Raw genomic sequence first — 19,258 nt, 5'->3', positions numbered from 1 at the left:
TGGATGATGTAAGGATAGTGAATCAGGAAGTGCGGTGGATTAGCAAGGAGGAAATGAGGGCAGCTATGAAGAGGATGAAGAGTGGAAAGGCAGTTGGTCCAGATGACATACAATATATTTACATACAATTTATTTACAAGAGTTTGAGAGATTCCTGGAGGCAAATGGGGTGCAACACCTTCGCTCTGCTCCATATCACCCATCTACTTGTGGATTAGCAGAGAGATTTGGGTAGAGCATGAAAAATGCTTTGAAGACTTCACAGGGACAAGGCTCCCTCCACCAGTGGCTGAACAGTTTCCTGCTGTCATATAGAGATGTCCCACACACAAACACCAAAGTTGCTCCTGCTGCACTTCTCATTAAGAAACAGCTCCATGCCAGTCTCGACCTTGTGAAACCACCCAAGATTAAAGAGATTGTTCTGCTAAAACAAGCCCATTTTGAGAGACGTAGACAAAGAGCACAGGAAAGGATTTTCCACCCAGGTGATCACCTCCACTCTTCCGCCCACTTCCCTTTCTGACTGCTTACTAGAAATTAAATCCTGGATTTCATTAACTCTTCCTCAAACTTAATAGTGATAAAACTGAGGTCCTCCTAGTTGGCATGAAATCTACTTTGGCCAAAACTGATAGTTTTTCTCTTACTATTGACAATTCTATAGTTCCCCCATCGCCTCAGGTTAAGAGTCTGGGTGTCATCCTGGACAGCACGTTATCTTTTGAAGCCCACATCAACAATGTTACTCAGTCTGCATACTTCCACCTATGCAATATTAATCGTCTTCGGCTGTCACTTACACCTAGAAGCACAGCCATACTCACTCACACCCTGGTTACATCCCATATTGACTACTGAAATCCTATCCTCTTTGGTCTTCCCCTCAAGTGTCTTCATAAGCTTCAATTGGTCCAGAATTCGGCTGCCCGTATCATTACCAGAATTCCTTCCATAGATCATATCACTCCTGTTCTTCAGCAACTCCATTGGCTCCCTGTTAAATACTGTATTGACTTCAAGATCCTGCTCCTCACCTTTAAGGCCCTTAATAACTTTGTTCCTTCATATCTTTCCGAACTCCTTCATATCCACACGCCCTCCCGCACTCTCAGATCCTCTTCTGCTCTCCAACTCACACCATTGGCCCGCTTGACTACCATGGGGACTAGAGCCCTCAGTTGTTCTGCCCCCCGCCTATGGAATTGTCTCCCACAAGACATTCGCAACATTGACTCTCTTTCAACCTTCAAATCCCATCTCAAAATGCACCTTTTCAAACTGGCATATTCAGTCTGATCCACGCTTCATTGAGTTTTGTGCAGATGATGATTTTATACTTATCTGTTGTATTAACTTTTATTGTCTACCTTGCTTTGTTTTGATTTTATACTGTCTGATACAGTGCTGCTTGTTTTTTTGTTTTTTTTACTGTGTTCTGTAAGGTGTCCTTGAGTACTCTGAAAGGTGCCCACAAATAAAATGTATTATTATTATTATTATCGTGTACTGGCACATAGCTATAACAACGGGCCAAAATGCATTCCTGCTACAGCAAGCGTGGATTCACCGGATGGCAGTGCTATGCGCCAGTATCCTCAGAGAGAACGGCTGTCTCCCAAATGCCTAAATTTGTAGTTATTGACATACCCAGAAGAATGGGGCAGAATAATCCCCAGGGTTATGTCTGGGTTTGAGCAGTCAATGTCATTCCCTTAGTTCAGATTCAAAAAAAGGACTGAAAAAAAAAACTGAAGTTGTGTATGGTTTGTTGTGACATAGTCCCATAGTTCAAGCGTGATGTGTTTGTGTTTACATAATTTGACAGTACTGGATGGTTGTTGATTTCAGTAAAGCTCGTAGTGTTATTGCTACATGCTACACATTTTGGTTATACCCATGGTACATTTTTCAGATTGGCAGACAACTTTATTTATCCCAGAAGGGCAATCCAGTTCTTACAGCCTACCCAGACATACACAAACTCACAGACAAGCGGCAATCATCACTATGTCAGAGACAACAGACAGATCAGTACATGGGCAAGAGATGCACACTGTCACCCTCATCTAAAACACATTTAGTTGTGTTTTAGATACCATGCAATTTGCAGTTGCTTTATGGTTTTGACGCATTCCTGTTGTGTTTATTGGGTGCAGCGTGTTCATTAAATGGGGAGGAGTATGTCTTAAATTTGTATTCATGATCCATTACTGACATCTATTGGTGTGCGCCCTCTGGCCACCGGTGTTAAGAGTATATAATAAAAGAGAGCGCGCTGCACCAAGGCGTCGGTCTTGGTGATTCATATTGTAACTTGTAGTATAAGTTGGAGAAATACTCAAGTGAAGATACAATAGGATTGAAAGTAAAGTGTGTGGCAAGAAGAGTGATGACATTCTGAGAAGAAGGACAGTAAGTCTGTGTGTTTGATTTTTGAAGGGGAATTGCCAGAAAGAGTGGACCTATGTAAGTTACAGGGTGAGGCCATATGAGAAAGCTCCTCTCAGATGTTTTTGCTATCAAGAATACGGACATGTTGCAGCAGAATGTAATGGGGTCAGAAGATGTGGGAGATGTGGGAAGAACAACTGCAAAGTGTAGAAGAGTAATGCGAAGAAAGCGCAAGCAACGTGCCTGCACTGCAAGGGAAATCATGATACGGGGTCAGCACAGTGTCCAAAAATAACTGAGGAAGAGTGAATAAGATGAGAGCAGAAAAGGGATTGCCGTATGCTGAAGCCGCTAAAAGAATGGAGAGAAACAATGAGAATGAGCAAAGAAAGTTGAATCAGTTCATCTGGACACGTTTATTAACAGATGTGTTTCATCACTCATCTAAGTGACCTCTTCAGTGTAAACGGCCTGCAGGTATCCCCACACAGAGGTATCATTAGAGGATTTGGGAATGTTTGCAACCACAGCATTGTAAGATGACGACAGACGTACTCTTGGCTTCACCTGACCTGCATGTCTTTGAACTGTGGGAGGAAACCGGAGCACCCGGAGGAAGCCCACGCAGACACGGGGCGAACATACATACTCCGCACAGAGAACAACCCGGGACGACTCCCAAGGTTGGACTACCCCGGGGCTCAAACCCACGACCTTTTTGCTGTGAGGCAACCACGCTAACCACTGCACCACCATTTCATATGCAAATATGGGTGTGACCATTAATTAGATCTTCAAAGGCCATGTGTACTATTCACAGAGTTTAGTTTAGTTTAGTTTAGTTTAAACGTTTATTTGGGACGGGACAATGTACATTAATCAACATTCGAAACAAATATAAATGTACTCGAGTTAGCTAATAGGCTAGTTTCCATCGGCAGTCCCTTTGCCTGATGTTAGGCATCCTAGATGCACAGCACATTATCCTTTGAAGCTCACATCAACAATGTTACTTGGTCTGCATACTTCCACCTACGCAATATTAATCGTCTTCACCCGTCACTTACACCTAACAGCACCGCCATACTCATTCACACCCTGGTTACATCCCGTATTGACTACTGCAATTATATCCTTAAGTCTTCCACTCAAGTGTCTTCACAAATTTTAATTGGTCCAGAATTCAGCTGCCCATATCATTACCAGAACTCCTTCCATAGATCAAATCAAAATCAAATCAATTTTATTTGTATATCCCAATATCACAAATTTGCCTCAGTGGGCTTAACAGCAACACAACATCCTGTCCCTAGACCCTCTCATCGGATAAGGAACAACTCCCTAAAAAAAAAAAGAAAACCCTTTAACAATGAGAAAAAATAGGAAGAAACCCCAGGGAGAGCAACAGAGGAGGGATCTCTCTCCCAAGATGGACAGCGTGCAATAGATGTTGTGTTTACGCAATTTACACAATACAACATTTGAAAGAGGATAACAGAATTATAATGGACTTATAAAATTTATGAAGAATATGATGCGCAGGATGCCAAGCAGTGTCCAGACGCCATCGGAACAGTCCAGGACCCAAGCCGCGCAACCAGCATTATCATGTAAAGAAAAAAAAATCAGCCGCCCACCGTGACACCTGGAATGATAGATCATATCATTGGAGTGATAGATCATATCACTCCTGTTCTTCAGCAACTCCATTGGCTCCCTGTTAAATGCTGTATTGACTTCAAGATACTGCTTCTCACCTTTAAGGCCCTTAATAACCTAGCTCCTTCATATCTTTCTGAACTCCTTCATATCCGCACGCCCTCCCGCACTCAGATCCTCTTCTGCTCTCCAACTCACCACACCATTGGCCCGCTTGACTACCATGGGGTCTAGAGCCTTCGGTCATTCTGCCCCCCACCTATGGAACTCTCTCCCTCAAGACATTCGCAACATTGACTCTCTTTCAACCTGGCATATTCAGTCTGATCCACGCTTCATTGAGTTTTGTGCAGATGATGAGTTTATACTTATCTGTTGTATTAACTTTTTGTTGTCTACCCTGCTTTGTTTTAATTTTATGCTGTCTGATACAGTGCTGCTTGTTTTTTTTAAGTGTTGTGTAAGGTGTCCTTGAGTGCTCTGAAAGGTGCCCACAAATTAAATGTATTATTGTTATTATTATATAAATTTCTTTTAACCTCATGCCATAATACAACATAATAACCGGGCCCATTGCTTGGGCCTAGGGTTAGAACGAGGTAGAAGGGGACTTCCGGTATGGCGACCGAGAGAAGCGGACCCACAGAGAGCAGCTCCCGAGCGATTTCGTAAATCCTTACTATTCACATCAACAGGAAATATCGAATTTATTCAGTGTTGCGGGAACGGGCTACAATATACATTTTAATAATGTCTGGCAAAAATAAGACCGGCGCCCAGAGAGGAAAAACTACAATGACGGGCCCTACCATACCTCCAGAGCCTAAGCTAACAACGGCTACCGCAGAAGTAGCTAACTCCGCTCTGACCGTCGCCGACCTGATAGTTGAACTGGGGCAGATTTCTGCTGAAATACAAGCTTCACTGTCTCCTATTCAAACGACCTTAAATGCGGTTCGGATCAAGGTGGAGGATCTGGGCTCTCGTATGATTACAACGGATACTGCCCCCTCCGACCATAGCGACAGGCTAACCAGCATTGCAACACAGCCGGGACAACTCCAAACTGAAAACCTTCACCTTAAACAAAAGACAGAAGACCTCGAAAATCGCTCTCGTCGGAACAACGTCGGAGTAGCTGGACTACCCGAAGGTTACGAGGGACGTTGGGCCACAGACTTTATGTCTATATTTTTCGTTGACGTATTGCGAGACAAATCGTTCACCTCACCGCCAGAGCTTGAAATGGCACACCGCACGTGGAGAGCGAAACCAGGGGAAGGAGAACGGCCCCGACCCGTGATCATTCGCTTTCTACGCCACGAACAGAGGGACCGGCGGGTACTCGCCCTAGCGAGAAAACGAGGGCAACTTGTATATCAGGGTCAAAGGACCTTTATTTTTCCAGACATGAGCAGCGAGCTGGCCAAGAAGCGCGCCACATTCCTCACAATCAAGCCCGAACTGTACGAGAGGTATCAAGTTCACACTCCGCCGTCCAGTTGTACACACCAGGGCGTGGAGCACACGTTTCACGCCGCAGAAGAGGCCGACATGTTCTACAACCAACACCCGGCGAGTTGATATCGAGTAAACAAGCTCGCAACGTACACGGCTCCTGAAATACTGCGGAGGCTTTCCTATCCGGTCCGGGCCAGGCATCAGTTATATACACAATTGTAAACTACTAATAAACACGTTAGTCCCTAGCTACCGGGTCTGACCCTTTAGCTGAGCGGTTAGTGATGTCGCCTTGTGGTGCAGTACACCCCGTATCGAATCCCGCACCGGGCAAGAAAATAACCGGTTACACAATTAAATAATCCCTGGTGTCGCGGTGGGCGCCGGATTTGGCTACCGTGCACCTCGGCCCTTTTTTGAAATGTGATTATTTCAACCCGACGAAAGTTCCTCGTTATAACACTAACGTTTGATTTTGGATTGTGGACCTCTGCCATTGGAATATGGACATGTGGTCTAAACATTAATTCCGGACACTGCAATTGGACTTTTTCCACCACTGCCGCGATCGCCATGATATCGGCTCCCTCAAACCAAGTACACGAAAAACGGGAGTCTCTTCAGACAACTACGTCACCCACGGAACGTAGGAGTCTACTTCGGACTTTTCTTTTTTCAAACTGCGATCGTCTCAAAATCGGAACCTGCTTCTTAAACGGCTTTGACACTTCAAGGTAATGGTGTGGAGTTTGTGTGTGTGTTTGCGTGTGCATACGTGTATGTGTGCGTGTGTGTGTTTACAGTTGCGTGTGCATATGTATGTATGGGCATGTAGCTGTGGACGTGCACACATATACATATACTAGGTTAATTTTTCTGGCATTCTTGTGCTGCTCTGCTCCGCTCCTGTTTTAGTTGAATCTGTTGGTGTGTGTTAGTAGTACACATGCAAGCTCGGTAGTGCTCTCTGTTTTAAGGATAGAGGGATAAGAAGGATAGTGCTTTAATTTAGTTATTCCCGAGGTTAATAAATAGTTTTACCTGCAGCTCATCATAGGTGGGCAGATGAGCATAGGTACAAGGGGGGAGGGCGGACTGTTATGGGGGGGCATGTTTTTGTTTTGCTTTTTTTTTCAAATCTTTTTTCTCCTTTTTTTTAATTACCTGTTTTTGCATTCGGATTGGCATGTGTGTGTCACTCTTCTTGCTGCAGTACCTTACTATGCCCGGCGAGTTTTCAACTGAACCAAATCACTGTATCCCATTATCATTTGACTTTCAGAGATTGTTATGACGAATAACCCAAGCAGTGAGAGTGACAGGCTCCATCAAAATTATCTCGCGGAATGTAGGGGGCCTGAATGGACCTGTGAAGCGTGATAGAGTGTTTTCTCACCTGAAACATTTAATTTCACATTCTTACAAGAAACACACTTGCGTACAATAGACCACCAACGACCTAGCAGACCCTGGATAGGTCATATTTTTCACTTTACATTCAACCTTAAAACGAGAGGCGCAGCTATCTTGATTAATAAAAAAGTAAATTTTATTCCCTCTAACATCGTCTGTGACTCTAACGGGCGATATATTGTAGTAACTGGCTCCCTTTTATCAAACCCTGGTTGTTCTTGTCTCTGTGTATGCCCCAAATTGGGATGATGTAGATTTTATGAAGAAACTTTTTTCGTCGCTTCCCGATTTACACACTTGCAAGCTTATATTTGGAGGAGACATTAATTGTGTGATGGATCCCAGTTTAGACAGATCTAGCTCTAGAACAGTTACACCTTCCAAGATGTCGCAAGCGCTGGCTACCTTTTATGGATAAGTGCACCTGTGTCGACCCATGGAGATTCTCTCATCCAACTGATAGGCATTATTCTTTTTATTCACCTGTCCATAATTCTTACTCCTGTATAGATTTTTTTTTATAGATAAGACACTTCTTCCCCCTGTAACCTCAGTTGAATACTCTTCTATAGTTAATTCTCACCACTCCCCTGTGATACTTGACTTGAGCCTTGAAAACCATCATAGAGAGAGTCACCTCGGGAGATTGGATTCCACGTTTCTGTCTGATGCTAAATTTCGTAATCTTATCACCCAGTCTATTGACCTTTTCTGGAGACTAACATGTTTCCGATCCAATAAGTTCCATTCCGCATATTTTAGCCACTCTCCAATCCTTTAGTAACTTCTCTTGGTACAAACTAAATATACAGAAAAGTGAATGCTTTCCTATTAATCAACAGGCCCAGGAAATACTCCAGTTTAATAGTCCCGTCAAGTTATCTAGCTCCAGGCTTAAATACTTAGGAATAAATATTACAACTTCCCTCCACTCTATACGTGCGGAAAGTTGTACGGCTCTAACAGCAAAGGTGAAAATTGATCTGCAGAGATGGAACAGCCTACCCCTCTCCCTAGCAGGTAGAGTACAATCCATTAAAATGAACGTGCTCCCCAGATACTTATACTTATTTCAATGCCTACCTATTTTTTTTAACCTAAACACTTCTTTCGTCAATTGGATTCAATAATTTCTAATTTTATATGGGGGGGGGTGTAAAATCCCAAGAATTCGTAAATCTTTGCTCCAGAGAGGGAGGTTCCAGTGGGGACTCAGTCTACCAAATTTTCAGTTATATTACTGGGCTGCTATCATGCATAAAATTGCACTCTGGATCTCAGACACTGAGGAGAATTGGATTCAGTTACAAGCTAACGCTTGTCATTCTTCATCCCTAAAAGCATTGGTGTGTAGCAGTCTTCCATTTAAGCCTAAACAGCACTCCTCTAACCCCATAGTAATTACCACTTTGAAAGTCTGGCAACAAATTAGGCAACAGTTCAGCTGGACTTCTCTGCCCCTAGCTACACCTATCTGCAACAATCAACTCTTTCAACCAGCCAAGATTGATTTGAGATTTGCTGTCTGGCGCAGACAAGGCCTATCTTGCCTGGGTGATCTTTATGTTGATGGCCTGTTTGCTAGCTTTGCACAATTACGTTCCACGTTCAGAATTGAACATTCTGATCTCTTTAGGTATTTTCAAATTCGCAACTTTGCCAAATCCAGCACCCCAGCATTTCCACAGGCTCCGCCGGCCTCAGGCATTGACCATCTTCTTGCAGTTACTGACTTGTCAAAAGGCCATATTTCTTTTATATACAATCTTTAATCAGCAACGACTCCCCCTGCTCTGCATAAGATCAAGACAGGCTGAGAGACTGAACTAGGTATCACTCTGTCCGATGATTGGTGGGACACTGCAATACGTGCAATACACTCATCCTCCTTCATAGGATCCATTTTAGCAAAGCAAGATTATCGAAGATCTACCCAAACCTCTGTGATTTTTGTGACAGATGCTCTCAAGCACCAGCAGACTTGACTCATATGTTCTGGTCATGCCCGAGTTTGACGGAATACTGGAGGTCTTTCTTTGACCTTATATTGGAGATTTTGGAATTTAATCTGGACCCATCGCCTCAAATTGCTATCTTTGGTGTCCCTGAGGAGGGAATTAAAATGACAGCTAAGCAAATTAATGTGATCTCCTTTGCCTCTTTAATTGCCCGTCGCCGTATTCTCCTATGGAAAAATCGCTCACCCCCCTCAAACACATCCTGGCTACGGGACTTAGTGTAATTTCTGAAATTGGAAAAGATCAAATTTGCGGTCCGGGACTCAGTTGAAAAATTTTTACAAACACTGGCAGCCTCTTATCTCTTGCTTTGAAACGATGTGCTCTATCCCATTGGACTATAGCAGTGTTTGTATGATTTGGTTTAGACAGTGATGTACTGTTCTGAGATATGCATTTGTATGCATATAGTACATATAATGTATATATAGGTACATTGGGCATGCGTTTATGTTAGTGGGTATGTGTGCAAATATAACCATATGCGGGTGCATACACCTTGGACTGCGGCCTTGTGGGTTGCCGGCTGGTGTTTGGGGGCAGATTGACATGTTGATTTGGTGTATTACCAATTGTCCATACCTTTTTTTTCTCTTTTTTTGTTATGTATGTTTTTATGTATGTACAAGTATTTTGTACTCTGTCTTTGCTTATTTAATTCACTCATTTATTATTATTATTATTGCTGTTGTGGTTGTTTTTGATGTTAGCTATTAGGGGGGAGACAATGGTTTTCGGTGTCTCCCCCTTTTACATACGTTTTTTTTTTTCTTTGTATTGTGTGCTTTTGTTGAGGTGCAGGGGTTGGTTGGAGTGGAAGGGTGGGTGGGAAAAGAAAATATGAAAAATGGTGACCTGTAATCCCAGTATTGTTTGTTGTTTGCTTGTTTTCACCAGTAAAAAACAAAAAGGATGCGGTAGAAGTCTATCTGATGGATAGTGCCTTTCTTAGGATATGAGAAGTTCCAAGTAATGCGATCTTCTGTAGTTCTTGTATTTTGATATTACCCGGGATCCGTTGGGCGTATTTCTCCATCCCTTCTATCACTACTGGTATTGTTGTGGTTTTCATTCCCCACATTCATTCAGTCTCAATTTCAGGGTCTTTATATTTCGACAGTTTTTCAGTTACTTTTGCTGAGGTGGTCCTTTAAGTCGGAATGGACATGTCGATGAGTAGGCAGCTTTTTTTCTTTTTTTTTTGTTCGTGATGACGATGTCTGGTCTGTTGGCCTTTATCTCGATCTGTCTGTATTGTCATGTCCCATAAGATTGTGATATCGTCTTTTTCTGTTACTGTTTGGGGCTCGTGCTCGTATCATTTTTTTTTTTTGTGATGTTGAATTCTTTGCAGATGTTCCAGTGCAGGTATGTGGTGGCCTTGTTGTGTCCTTGTAGGTATTCAGTTTTGGCCAGCTCAGGGCACCCTGTCACAATATGGTCAATGGTTTCCTGGAATTGACCACATATCCTGCACACTGGGTCTGTGCCATCTTTGAGGATTTTGCTCCGATAGTAATTGGTCTTGATGGCCTGGTCTTGAGCAGCGATGATAAAGCCCTCTGTTTCGGATTTCAGCCCAGCTGTTTTGAGCAAGGGCAGCACACAGTAAGAAAGTCCTGGGTTCGAGCCCCGGGGTAGTCCAACCTTGGGGGTCGTCCCGGGTTGTCCTATGTGGAGTTTGCATGTTCTCCCTGTGTCTGCATGGGTTTCCTCTGGGGGCTCCGGTTTCCTCCCACAGTCCAAAGACATGTAGGTCAGGTGAATCGGCCGTACTAAGTTGTGCCTAGGTATGAATGTGTGTGGGTGTGTCTGTGTATGTCGGCCCTGTGTGATAGTCTGGCGGCCTGTCCAGGGTATCTCCCCACCTGCCGCCCAATGACTGCTGGGATAGACTCCAGCATCCCCGCGACCCTGAGAGCAGGATAAGCGGTTTGGAAAATGGATGGATGGATGTTTTGAGCCATTGGTTGGTCATATGTTGGTCTACATCTTTCTCACCTACTATTTTGGGTATTGCCAGTGCATTTGTTTCCCTTCCCATTTTTGTTTCATTTGTTCTTGGGCTTGCTGCACATCTTTCCCATCTCGGTCCCTCTGTTTAGCCAGTTGGTACAAGTCCTTTTCTTCTTCCTTAGTGTCTAACCTCTCATTACATTACATTACATTACAGTCATTTAGCCGACGCTTTTATCCAAAGCGACTTACAACAAGTGCATTTAACGTAGGAAATCAGGAGAACTACTAGTCATCAGAGGTCATAAGTGCATCTTCGACTCTCATACAACTCACCATACGCCTTTTCTTTTGCCATGGCTCTCTTTGCTTCATGCTGCGTCTCCTTGTACTCCTGTCTACGTTCTTCATCTCTCTGACTATCCCACTTTTTCTTGGCCACCCTCTTCCTCTGTATAATATTCTATACTTCCTCATTCCACCACCAAGTCTCCTTGTCTTCCTTCCTCTGTCCTGCTGACACCAAGTACCTTCCTAGCTGTCTCCCTCACTATTTTGGCAGTGCTTGCCCAGCCATCTGGTAACTCTTCACTGCCACCCAGTGCCTGTTTTAACTCCTCCCTGAACTCCACACAACAGTCTTCCTTCTTCAACTTCCACCATTGGATCTTTGGCTCTGCCTTCACTCGCTTCCTCTTCTTGGTCTCCAAAGTCATACTACAGACCACCATCCAATGCTACCTAGCTACATTCTCCCCTGTCACCACCTTGCAGTCTCCAATCCCTTTTAGATCGTGCCGTCTACATAAGATATAGGCCACCTGTGTGCACTTTTCTCCACTCTTCTACGTCACCCTGTGTTCCTCCCTCTTCTTGAAATATGTATTCACCACAGCCATTTCCATCCTTTTCGCAAAATCCACCACCATCTGTCTCACACCCAACTTGCGGGGCATATGTGCTGATAACATTCAGCAATACACCTTCGATTTCCAGCTTCATACTCATCACTCTGTCTGACACTCTCTTCACCTCCAGCACACTCTTGACATACTCTTCCTTCGGAATTACCCCGACCCCATTTCTCTTCCCATTCGCACCATGGTAGAAGAGTTTGAACCCACCCCCGATACTCCTGGCCTTACTCCCCTTCCACCTGGTCTCTTGCACATACAGTATGCCTACCTTTCTTCTTTTCATCATATCAGCCATCTCTCTCCCTTTACCAGTCATATTGCCAACATTCAAATTCGACTCTCGCCTCCACACTCCTACCCTTCTTCCTCTCTTGCTGCCTCTGGACATGCCTTCTCCCTCTCCTTCTCCTTCGCCCAACAGTAGCATAGTTTCCATCAGCACCCTGCTGGTTAACAGTATCGGTGGTGGTCATTGGTAACCCTGGCCTCGACCGATCCGGTATGGAAATCTTATTTATGATCCGCTATTTGATTTGGCAAAGATTTCACGCCGGATGCCCTTCCTGACGCAACCCTTCCCATTTATCCAGGCTTGGGACCGGCACTAAGAATGCACTGGCCTGTGCATCCTCAGTGGCTGGGTTGCATTGTATATAGCCAATAAATTAAAGAAAGTCCTAAATTACATTATTGATGAATCTCAAAATGGCCTTATGTCTGGTAGATATATAATTGATACTATAAGACTCATTCTTGATATCTTAGACTATTCAGATTTAGTACTAGACAATAGTTTCATTCTCTTTCTAGATTTCCACAAGGCCTTTGACTCTATAGAGCATCAATTTATGCTCAAAGCTCTTGATTTATTTGGATTGGAGAACATTTTGAAAAATCAAGACACACTCAATATGCATTGGGGAATAGTTCGATTAAGTTACCTCATGGAACTACAAAAAGATTAAGAATAGAATGGGGTGTCCGTCAGGGATGTCCTATCTCTGCATATTTATTTTTACTTCCCATGCAAATTTTAGCCTATTACATTAAAAAGAGTAGTTTAAAAGGAATCTCGATAGCAGGAAGGATAATCTCTCTGAGTCAGCTAGTGGACGATACAACTCTATTTCTAAAGGATAAATCTCAAATTGATATTGCAGTTAAACTCTTTGATAAATGTTCTGCAGCTTCTGGTCTCAATCTTAGCTTATCCAAATGTGAATTGCTTCTCATCAAGGCCTGCAGTGATGCAGAACCTTCAGGAATTCCTGTAAAATTTAAAGTCAAATACCTTGGGGTCACCATTGTTAAAGACCAAACTGCAAGAATGAGTGAAAACTTTAATCCACTTATTTCTTCACTACAGCAGAGATTTAATCTATGGATTCAGAGAGACTTGACCGTAACTGGGTGAGTCTTGCTCTCCAAAGCTTAAGGTCTATCTAGACTTAATCTATGCTAGCTCAGCTCTCGATGTCTCAAAAGATATATGTATAAAAATTGATAAGACCTTGTTTGATTTTATATGGAAAAGGAAATCTCATTTCATTCAAAAAAAATGTCATGATTAACAAGCTCAGTAATGGTGGTTTCAATGTTTTAGACTTAATTGCCCGACTTTGCTCTTGGAATATAGGGACATCACGGTGACAGTAGAGGAGGTACTTGATGCCTACAGTAGGAAAAGAAGGCTAGCCCTGGTGTTATAAGGTAGGATGTTTTCTTTATTAGTGTAGACCTATTGAGTTTTTAATGGAACTATCATAAAGGGGAGTTTGTTTTTTGCCTGTGCGTTTGTTACGTTATTGATCAGGTTGACAGTACAACAAGTCTTAAATAATCAAATGACAAAAAAGTTGTCCAACCACCTTGTCAGTTCTAGATATCTCTGGTTGTTGTCTCATTTAACTGCATGTTCACCTACTGTTATCCATTCACATAACATAAAACGCACATTCACCACTCCTAAAGGGCTATTACACATTGATGTTTAGTATATTTTCTCAACCCCCCCCCCTCGAAATTAATTCCTGGCTATGCCACTGATCAACATATGTATTTGATGCATGAGGAGGATTTAATTTTACATTAAGATGTAATTACAATATAGAAAAGCTCCCTGCAAAACTGTCCAATTTTCATAAAGTTACTATTATGCTGGTCCGTGGTATACAAACATAAGTTTTCCCCTCAGAAATACTACATTTGAAATAACCAGGATATATGTTTCAAGCACAAATCATTGTTTTTTAAGAAATGGGTTGATAATGGCATACTACTTGTCTGTCAGTTGTTTAACAAGGAAGGTCATATGTTTACTTATAATGAATTCTTATCAGAATATAACATTCCTGTACTTCCTAGAGAATTCGCTATTGTCTTCGATGCTATTCCGTCAGGTATTAAATCTCTGTTGTCATCGTCAACCAGAGATATAGTCATTCAAACTACTCCACCAGAATTATACATAGGGAATTCAGATCCTTTTTTGAGTTGAAAAACTAATAATAAATGTATAAGGGAAATAATCCAGAAGGGCACAATTAGTAAACCTGCTTCTGTTTTTGTTTGGAATAATTTGAATATTGCTATAGACTGGGGAAAAAACATGGTTATTGTCTAAGAACTATTATGTTTCAATTAAGGTGTGAGAGGTATCTTTGAAAACATTGTACAGGTGTTATCCCGTTAATTCTGTTATTGTAAAATATAGGCTAAATGTTGATCCTCATTGTTCATTCTGTCACCACACAGATGAAACGATAACTCATCTTTTTGGGACTACCTTTAGTCAAAGTTTTTGGTATGACCTTAATCTGCTGTTAAAAAGAAAATTAGATATTCAGCTCAAACTCAAAATTGAATTAATTTTATTTGGTCTCTCTGATGATGAAATTCCTGGCATTCTGATGTTGTTGCCTTTGCCTCACTCATTGCCTGTAGACGCATTTTGTTACAGTGGAAAAGCCCAAATCCACCTTCCGCTACCTCTAGGTTAAAGGATTTAATGTCATTTCTCCCATTAGAGAAAGTGAAGTATTCTTTAAGAGGCTCAACTGCTAAGTTCTACAAAAAAATGGCAGCCTATATGTAAATTCTCTTACCACTCTGGACCCCCAACTGATTATCAATGAATTCATTCCTTGGGGTGGGCATCCCGAGCATTATTTTTATTGCACTGACCTCCCTACTTTATTTTATTTCATTTTATCAACTCCCTGTTTGTGTGTGTGTGTGTGTGTGTGTTATTTAGTTATTCAGCTCTGTATGTGCATTTTTTTCTTCCCTGTTTTCTTAAAGAATTTGGGATGGGTGGGGGGTTGGAACAAGGTGTTATTGTAGTTCTCTGTTCTAACACCAAAAAAAAGAAACAGGGGAAAATGTTGTGAAACACTGGTCTGTTCTTTGTGTCTAACATGTATATAACACTGGTTTCCAATTAAAAAAAAGTTAAAAAAAGAAGAAAGAAATGTATGTCATTAATCTTGTTTCTCTAACAGCAAAATTCCACATACATGCCAGCAAATTTGCAAAACAGAAACCCAACCGTACTGTTTTCATGTCTTACTTAAAATCCTACCTGGACACACTAAAATTCTGCACAAACTCAGAAGCTGTGAAAACTAGAGCCTTATGTAATGAATTTGATTTAATTTGATTTGTAATTTATTTTAATTTTGTTTTTGTCTGCATTTATTTTCTTTATCCTTTTATGTATTTTCTTTTTATACTATGTTATGATATATCAATACCTCGAGCATGCACTGCCTTGTTGAAATTATGAACATTTTGTAAGTTCAATTGTGTAAATAAAGTTTATTATAAAAAAAACCACATCGGGGAGCAGCGAGGGCAGAACACATAAACAATATAGTTGCATAACGATCGAAACCAGCGACCAGTCTCATATGCAAATAGATTTCGATGACCATGTGTACCATTCACAGAGGTGTCCTCTGTGAATAGTACACACGGCCATATTTGCATATGAAACTGGTCGTTGGTTTCGGTCGTTATGCAACTATATTGTTTATGAGGGCGGGGATACCTGCAGTCAGTTTGGACTGAATAGCTGAGTGATGAAACGTATCTGTCAATAAACGCTGTGTCCAGATGAACTGATTCAACCTCGTTTGAGCACCAAATCGTTGTTTGCCTACAGCCGGTAAACCCAAGAAAGAAGACGTACTGGGAAACATTTACAATACCCTGTTTTCGACACGTAGAGTCGCTGGTTCCTCTCTAGAGTTCTGGTTGGGGTGATGCGCCATATTGGCAGTCTCCTCCATCTCATCCAACCCAGAGAGCATGCACGTCTCAAAAGCGGTGATCGAGGAGATTAATTGAAGTAATCACAGACAGCAGCGAGCCGAAACGCAAAACCATGGAGGCCGTAAAAGCTTTTAACATCGAGGTTTGTTTCAATCACGGCGACATCTAAACGCCTACCCGACAGAACACGATCGCAGTCACTTTGGCGCTAGCATGCTAACGTTAGCATTAACTATCAGCGAGAAGGGCAGTCGCGCACCAGGCCGCTTTCCTTTTCCGACAGCGGTACCTTACTGTTGCCGTGCTCATTCGGTTTCATGTCAGCCAACGGCCCGAAATACATCCTAAGGAAAAATATAAAGCGTACACTGCGTGAAATTAACGTTTTGTGGGGACCAACCGGGCGCCAGTTAGCTGTTAGCTTAAAGTTAGCGCCGCTTTCAGGTGCGTGTTGCTCTTCGAGCGCGCTAGCATGGGCTAACGTCATGAAGCTAACATTAACTTTGCCGGGCAGTCATATTCATGGCGTCTAAAGGAGGTTTAGGTCCCCGCATTTAACGCACCCGAATTAATCAGGTCGGCTTATTTGGCTATCTGTTGTGCAGTAGTTGGCGCCTGTGGTCTCATCAGTCCTCCTCACCCATCCATCCATCGTGGGTCTACGTTGGAGATGAACCAGTGCAGTCGGCCCGGTGGGAGTGAATGCACCTGAACTCGGCTAACAAATAACTAGATTAAAGTGCTACAGGTGCCATTTATCACCGGCATGACCTGATATACGATAAAGTTGTTATTCATAGTAAGACTGTCTGTTGTTTTCACTCCTTATAATCAACTTCGTGGTGTTCCGACCGTCATAACAATAAACACAAATGCTAGCGTGCTAAGATACCGCCTTGGGTATCATTGATTGTCCGTGTACTTGCGGAGCGATGGTTTTACAGTATTTGTGCCAATGTGCTCTTCGAATCTGGCAGATTCTGAGTGCACAGTCTGCGATGATTTGAGAATGTTTATCTTGTGCTTCTGTGCCTTAGTAGTCGAAAGGTTTGACTGAGGGGTTTCCCCCCTATTTGTTTTTCAGCTGTACTCTCTGAATGAGTACAAACCTCCCATCTCCAAGGCCAAGATGACCCAAATCACCAAGTCTGGAATCAAAGCTATAAAAGTAAGTATGTAGAGGTGAAGGATGAGACAGGACAGTGAACAAGAAATATACAAAAATGCTCATAAATGGATAGTTCCTCTATCCTTGTCTTTTCTCCTTGTGTATTCCTTTACTCTGTACGTAGTATCAATCCTTTATCATTTATTTTCACAAACCCTTATGAAACGAAAGATAAAGGTTGGACCACAGGCTATTGTTAATGGAATTTACTATCCAGGGCCTATTTCACATGCTGAACAAGTAAGCACATCTAAAACTAAAATAAGTCAATTCATATACAAAAGGTAAAACAGATTTAAACATCGATTGGGCAGATGAATCCTTTTTCCCCTCTTAATATAAAAACATAATCAACCATAATGAAGTTGATAGAGCATATAATTCAGAAACGTTTGTCTAATTTTTAACCAGGTGGCACATTCTCCAAACCAACTCATGATGGCACATTGAATTGGCCGTGAGAAATTAAAGCCACAATCCTGAAGATTTGCATATAAACATATGTCGTTCCGATACTTTCTTTTGCTGGCGTATCGACTGTTACTACTTTCGGCTGCTCCCGTTAGGCGTTACCGCAGCGGATCATCTGTTTCCATCTCTTCCTGTCCTCTGCATCTTCCTCTGTCACGCCAGCCACCTGCATGTCCTCCGCCACCAAATCCATAAACCTCCTTTTTGAACTTCCTCTTGTCCTCTTCCCTGGCAGCTTCATATTCATAATCCTTCTCCCAATATACCCAGCATCTCTCCTCCACACATGTCCAAACCATCTCAATCTTGCCTCTTGCATTGTCTCCAAATCTCCAACCTGAGCTCTATTATACTCATTCCTAATCCTGTCCTTCACTCCCAACTAAAATCTTAGCATCTTCAACTCTGCCACCTCCAGTTCTACCTCCTTTCTTTTCGTCAGTGCCACAGTCTCCAAACCATACAACATAGCTGGTCTCACTACTATCTTGTAAACCTTCCCCTTAACTGTTGCTGGTACTTCTGTTGCAGATCACTCCTGACACTCTTCACTCTGTCTGCGCTCTGTTCTTCATCTCTCTTCCACACTCCCTGTTACTTTGAACAGTTGACCCCAAGTATTTAAACTCATCCACCTTCGTCACCTCTACTTTTGCATCCTCACCATTCTGTTGTCCTTCCTCTCGTTCCCGCATATGTATTCTGTCTGGCTCCCACTGACTTTCATTCCTCTTCTCTCCAGTGCATACCTCCACCTCTCCAGGCTCTCCTGAACCTGCTCCCTACTCTCGCTACAGATTACAATGTCATCCACAAACATAGTCCATGAAGACTCCTGCCTGATTTCATTCATCAACCTGTCCATCATTGCAAACAAGAAAGGGTTCAGAGCTGATCCTTGATGTAATCCCACCTCCACCTTGAACCCATCTGTCATTCCAACCACACACCTCACCACTGTCACACTGCCCTCATACATATCCTACACCACTCTTACATACTTTTGCCATTCCCAACTTCCTCATTCAATACCACACCTCCTCTGTCGGCACCCTGTCATATGCTTTCTCTAAATCCACAGAGACAAAATGTAACTCTTTCTGACCTCTATACTCCAACATTCTCAAAGCAAACCTCACATCAGTAGTGCTCTTTCTTGGCATGCAACCACACTGCTGCTCACTAATAATCACCCCTGCTCTTAATCTAGCTTTCACTCCTCTTTCCCATATCTTCATGCTGTGGTTGATTAACTTTATACCTTTGTAGTTGCTACAGTTCTGCACATCACCTTTGTTCTTGAAAATCAGTACCAGTATGCTCCTTCTCCACTCCTCAGGCGTCCTCTCACTTTCCAAGATTGTGTTAAACAATGTAGTTAAAAATTCCACTGCCATCTCTCCTGAACACCTCCATGCTTCCACAGGTAGTTATCTGGACCAACTACCTCTCCACTCTTCATCCTCTTCATAGCTTCCCTCATGTCCTCCATGCTAATCCACTGCAATTCCTGATTCACTATCCTGACA

At 42.5% G+C, this 19,258-nt stretch overlaps 1 protein-coding gene across 1 annotated transcript in view; it reads left to right on the top strand.

The window, feature by feature from the left end:
• Nucleotides 1–16,064: 16,064 nt before the first annotated feature.
• Nucleotides 16,065–19,258, top strand: part of scaf8 (SR-related CTD-associated factor 8) — a 58,862-nt gene continuing 55,668 nt past the window's right edge. The window contains exons 1-2 of the mRNA XM_056295563.1: nt 16,065–16,232; nt 17,175–17,258. Of these exons, the coding sequence (XP_056151538.1) occupies nt 16,203–16,232; nt 17,175–17,258 (114 nt within the window). The 5' untranslated portion in view covers nt 16,065–16,202. The remainder of the gene's footprint in view (nt 16,233–17,174; nt 17,259–19,258) is intronic.

This window comes from Lampris incognitus, chromosome 16 (assembly GCF_029633865.1).
Source record: "Lampris incognitus isolate fLamInc1 chromosome 16, fLamInc1.hap2, whole genome shotgun sequence".
In the NCBI taxonomy this organism is placed as follows: Eukaryota; Metazoa; Chordata; class Actinopteri; order Lampriformes; family Lampridae; genus Lampris; species Lampris incognitus.
Note: the sequence above shows the minus strand (reverse complement) of the source record. Positions and strands in the feature narration are given on the sequence as shown.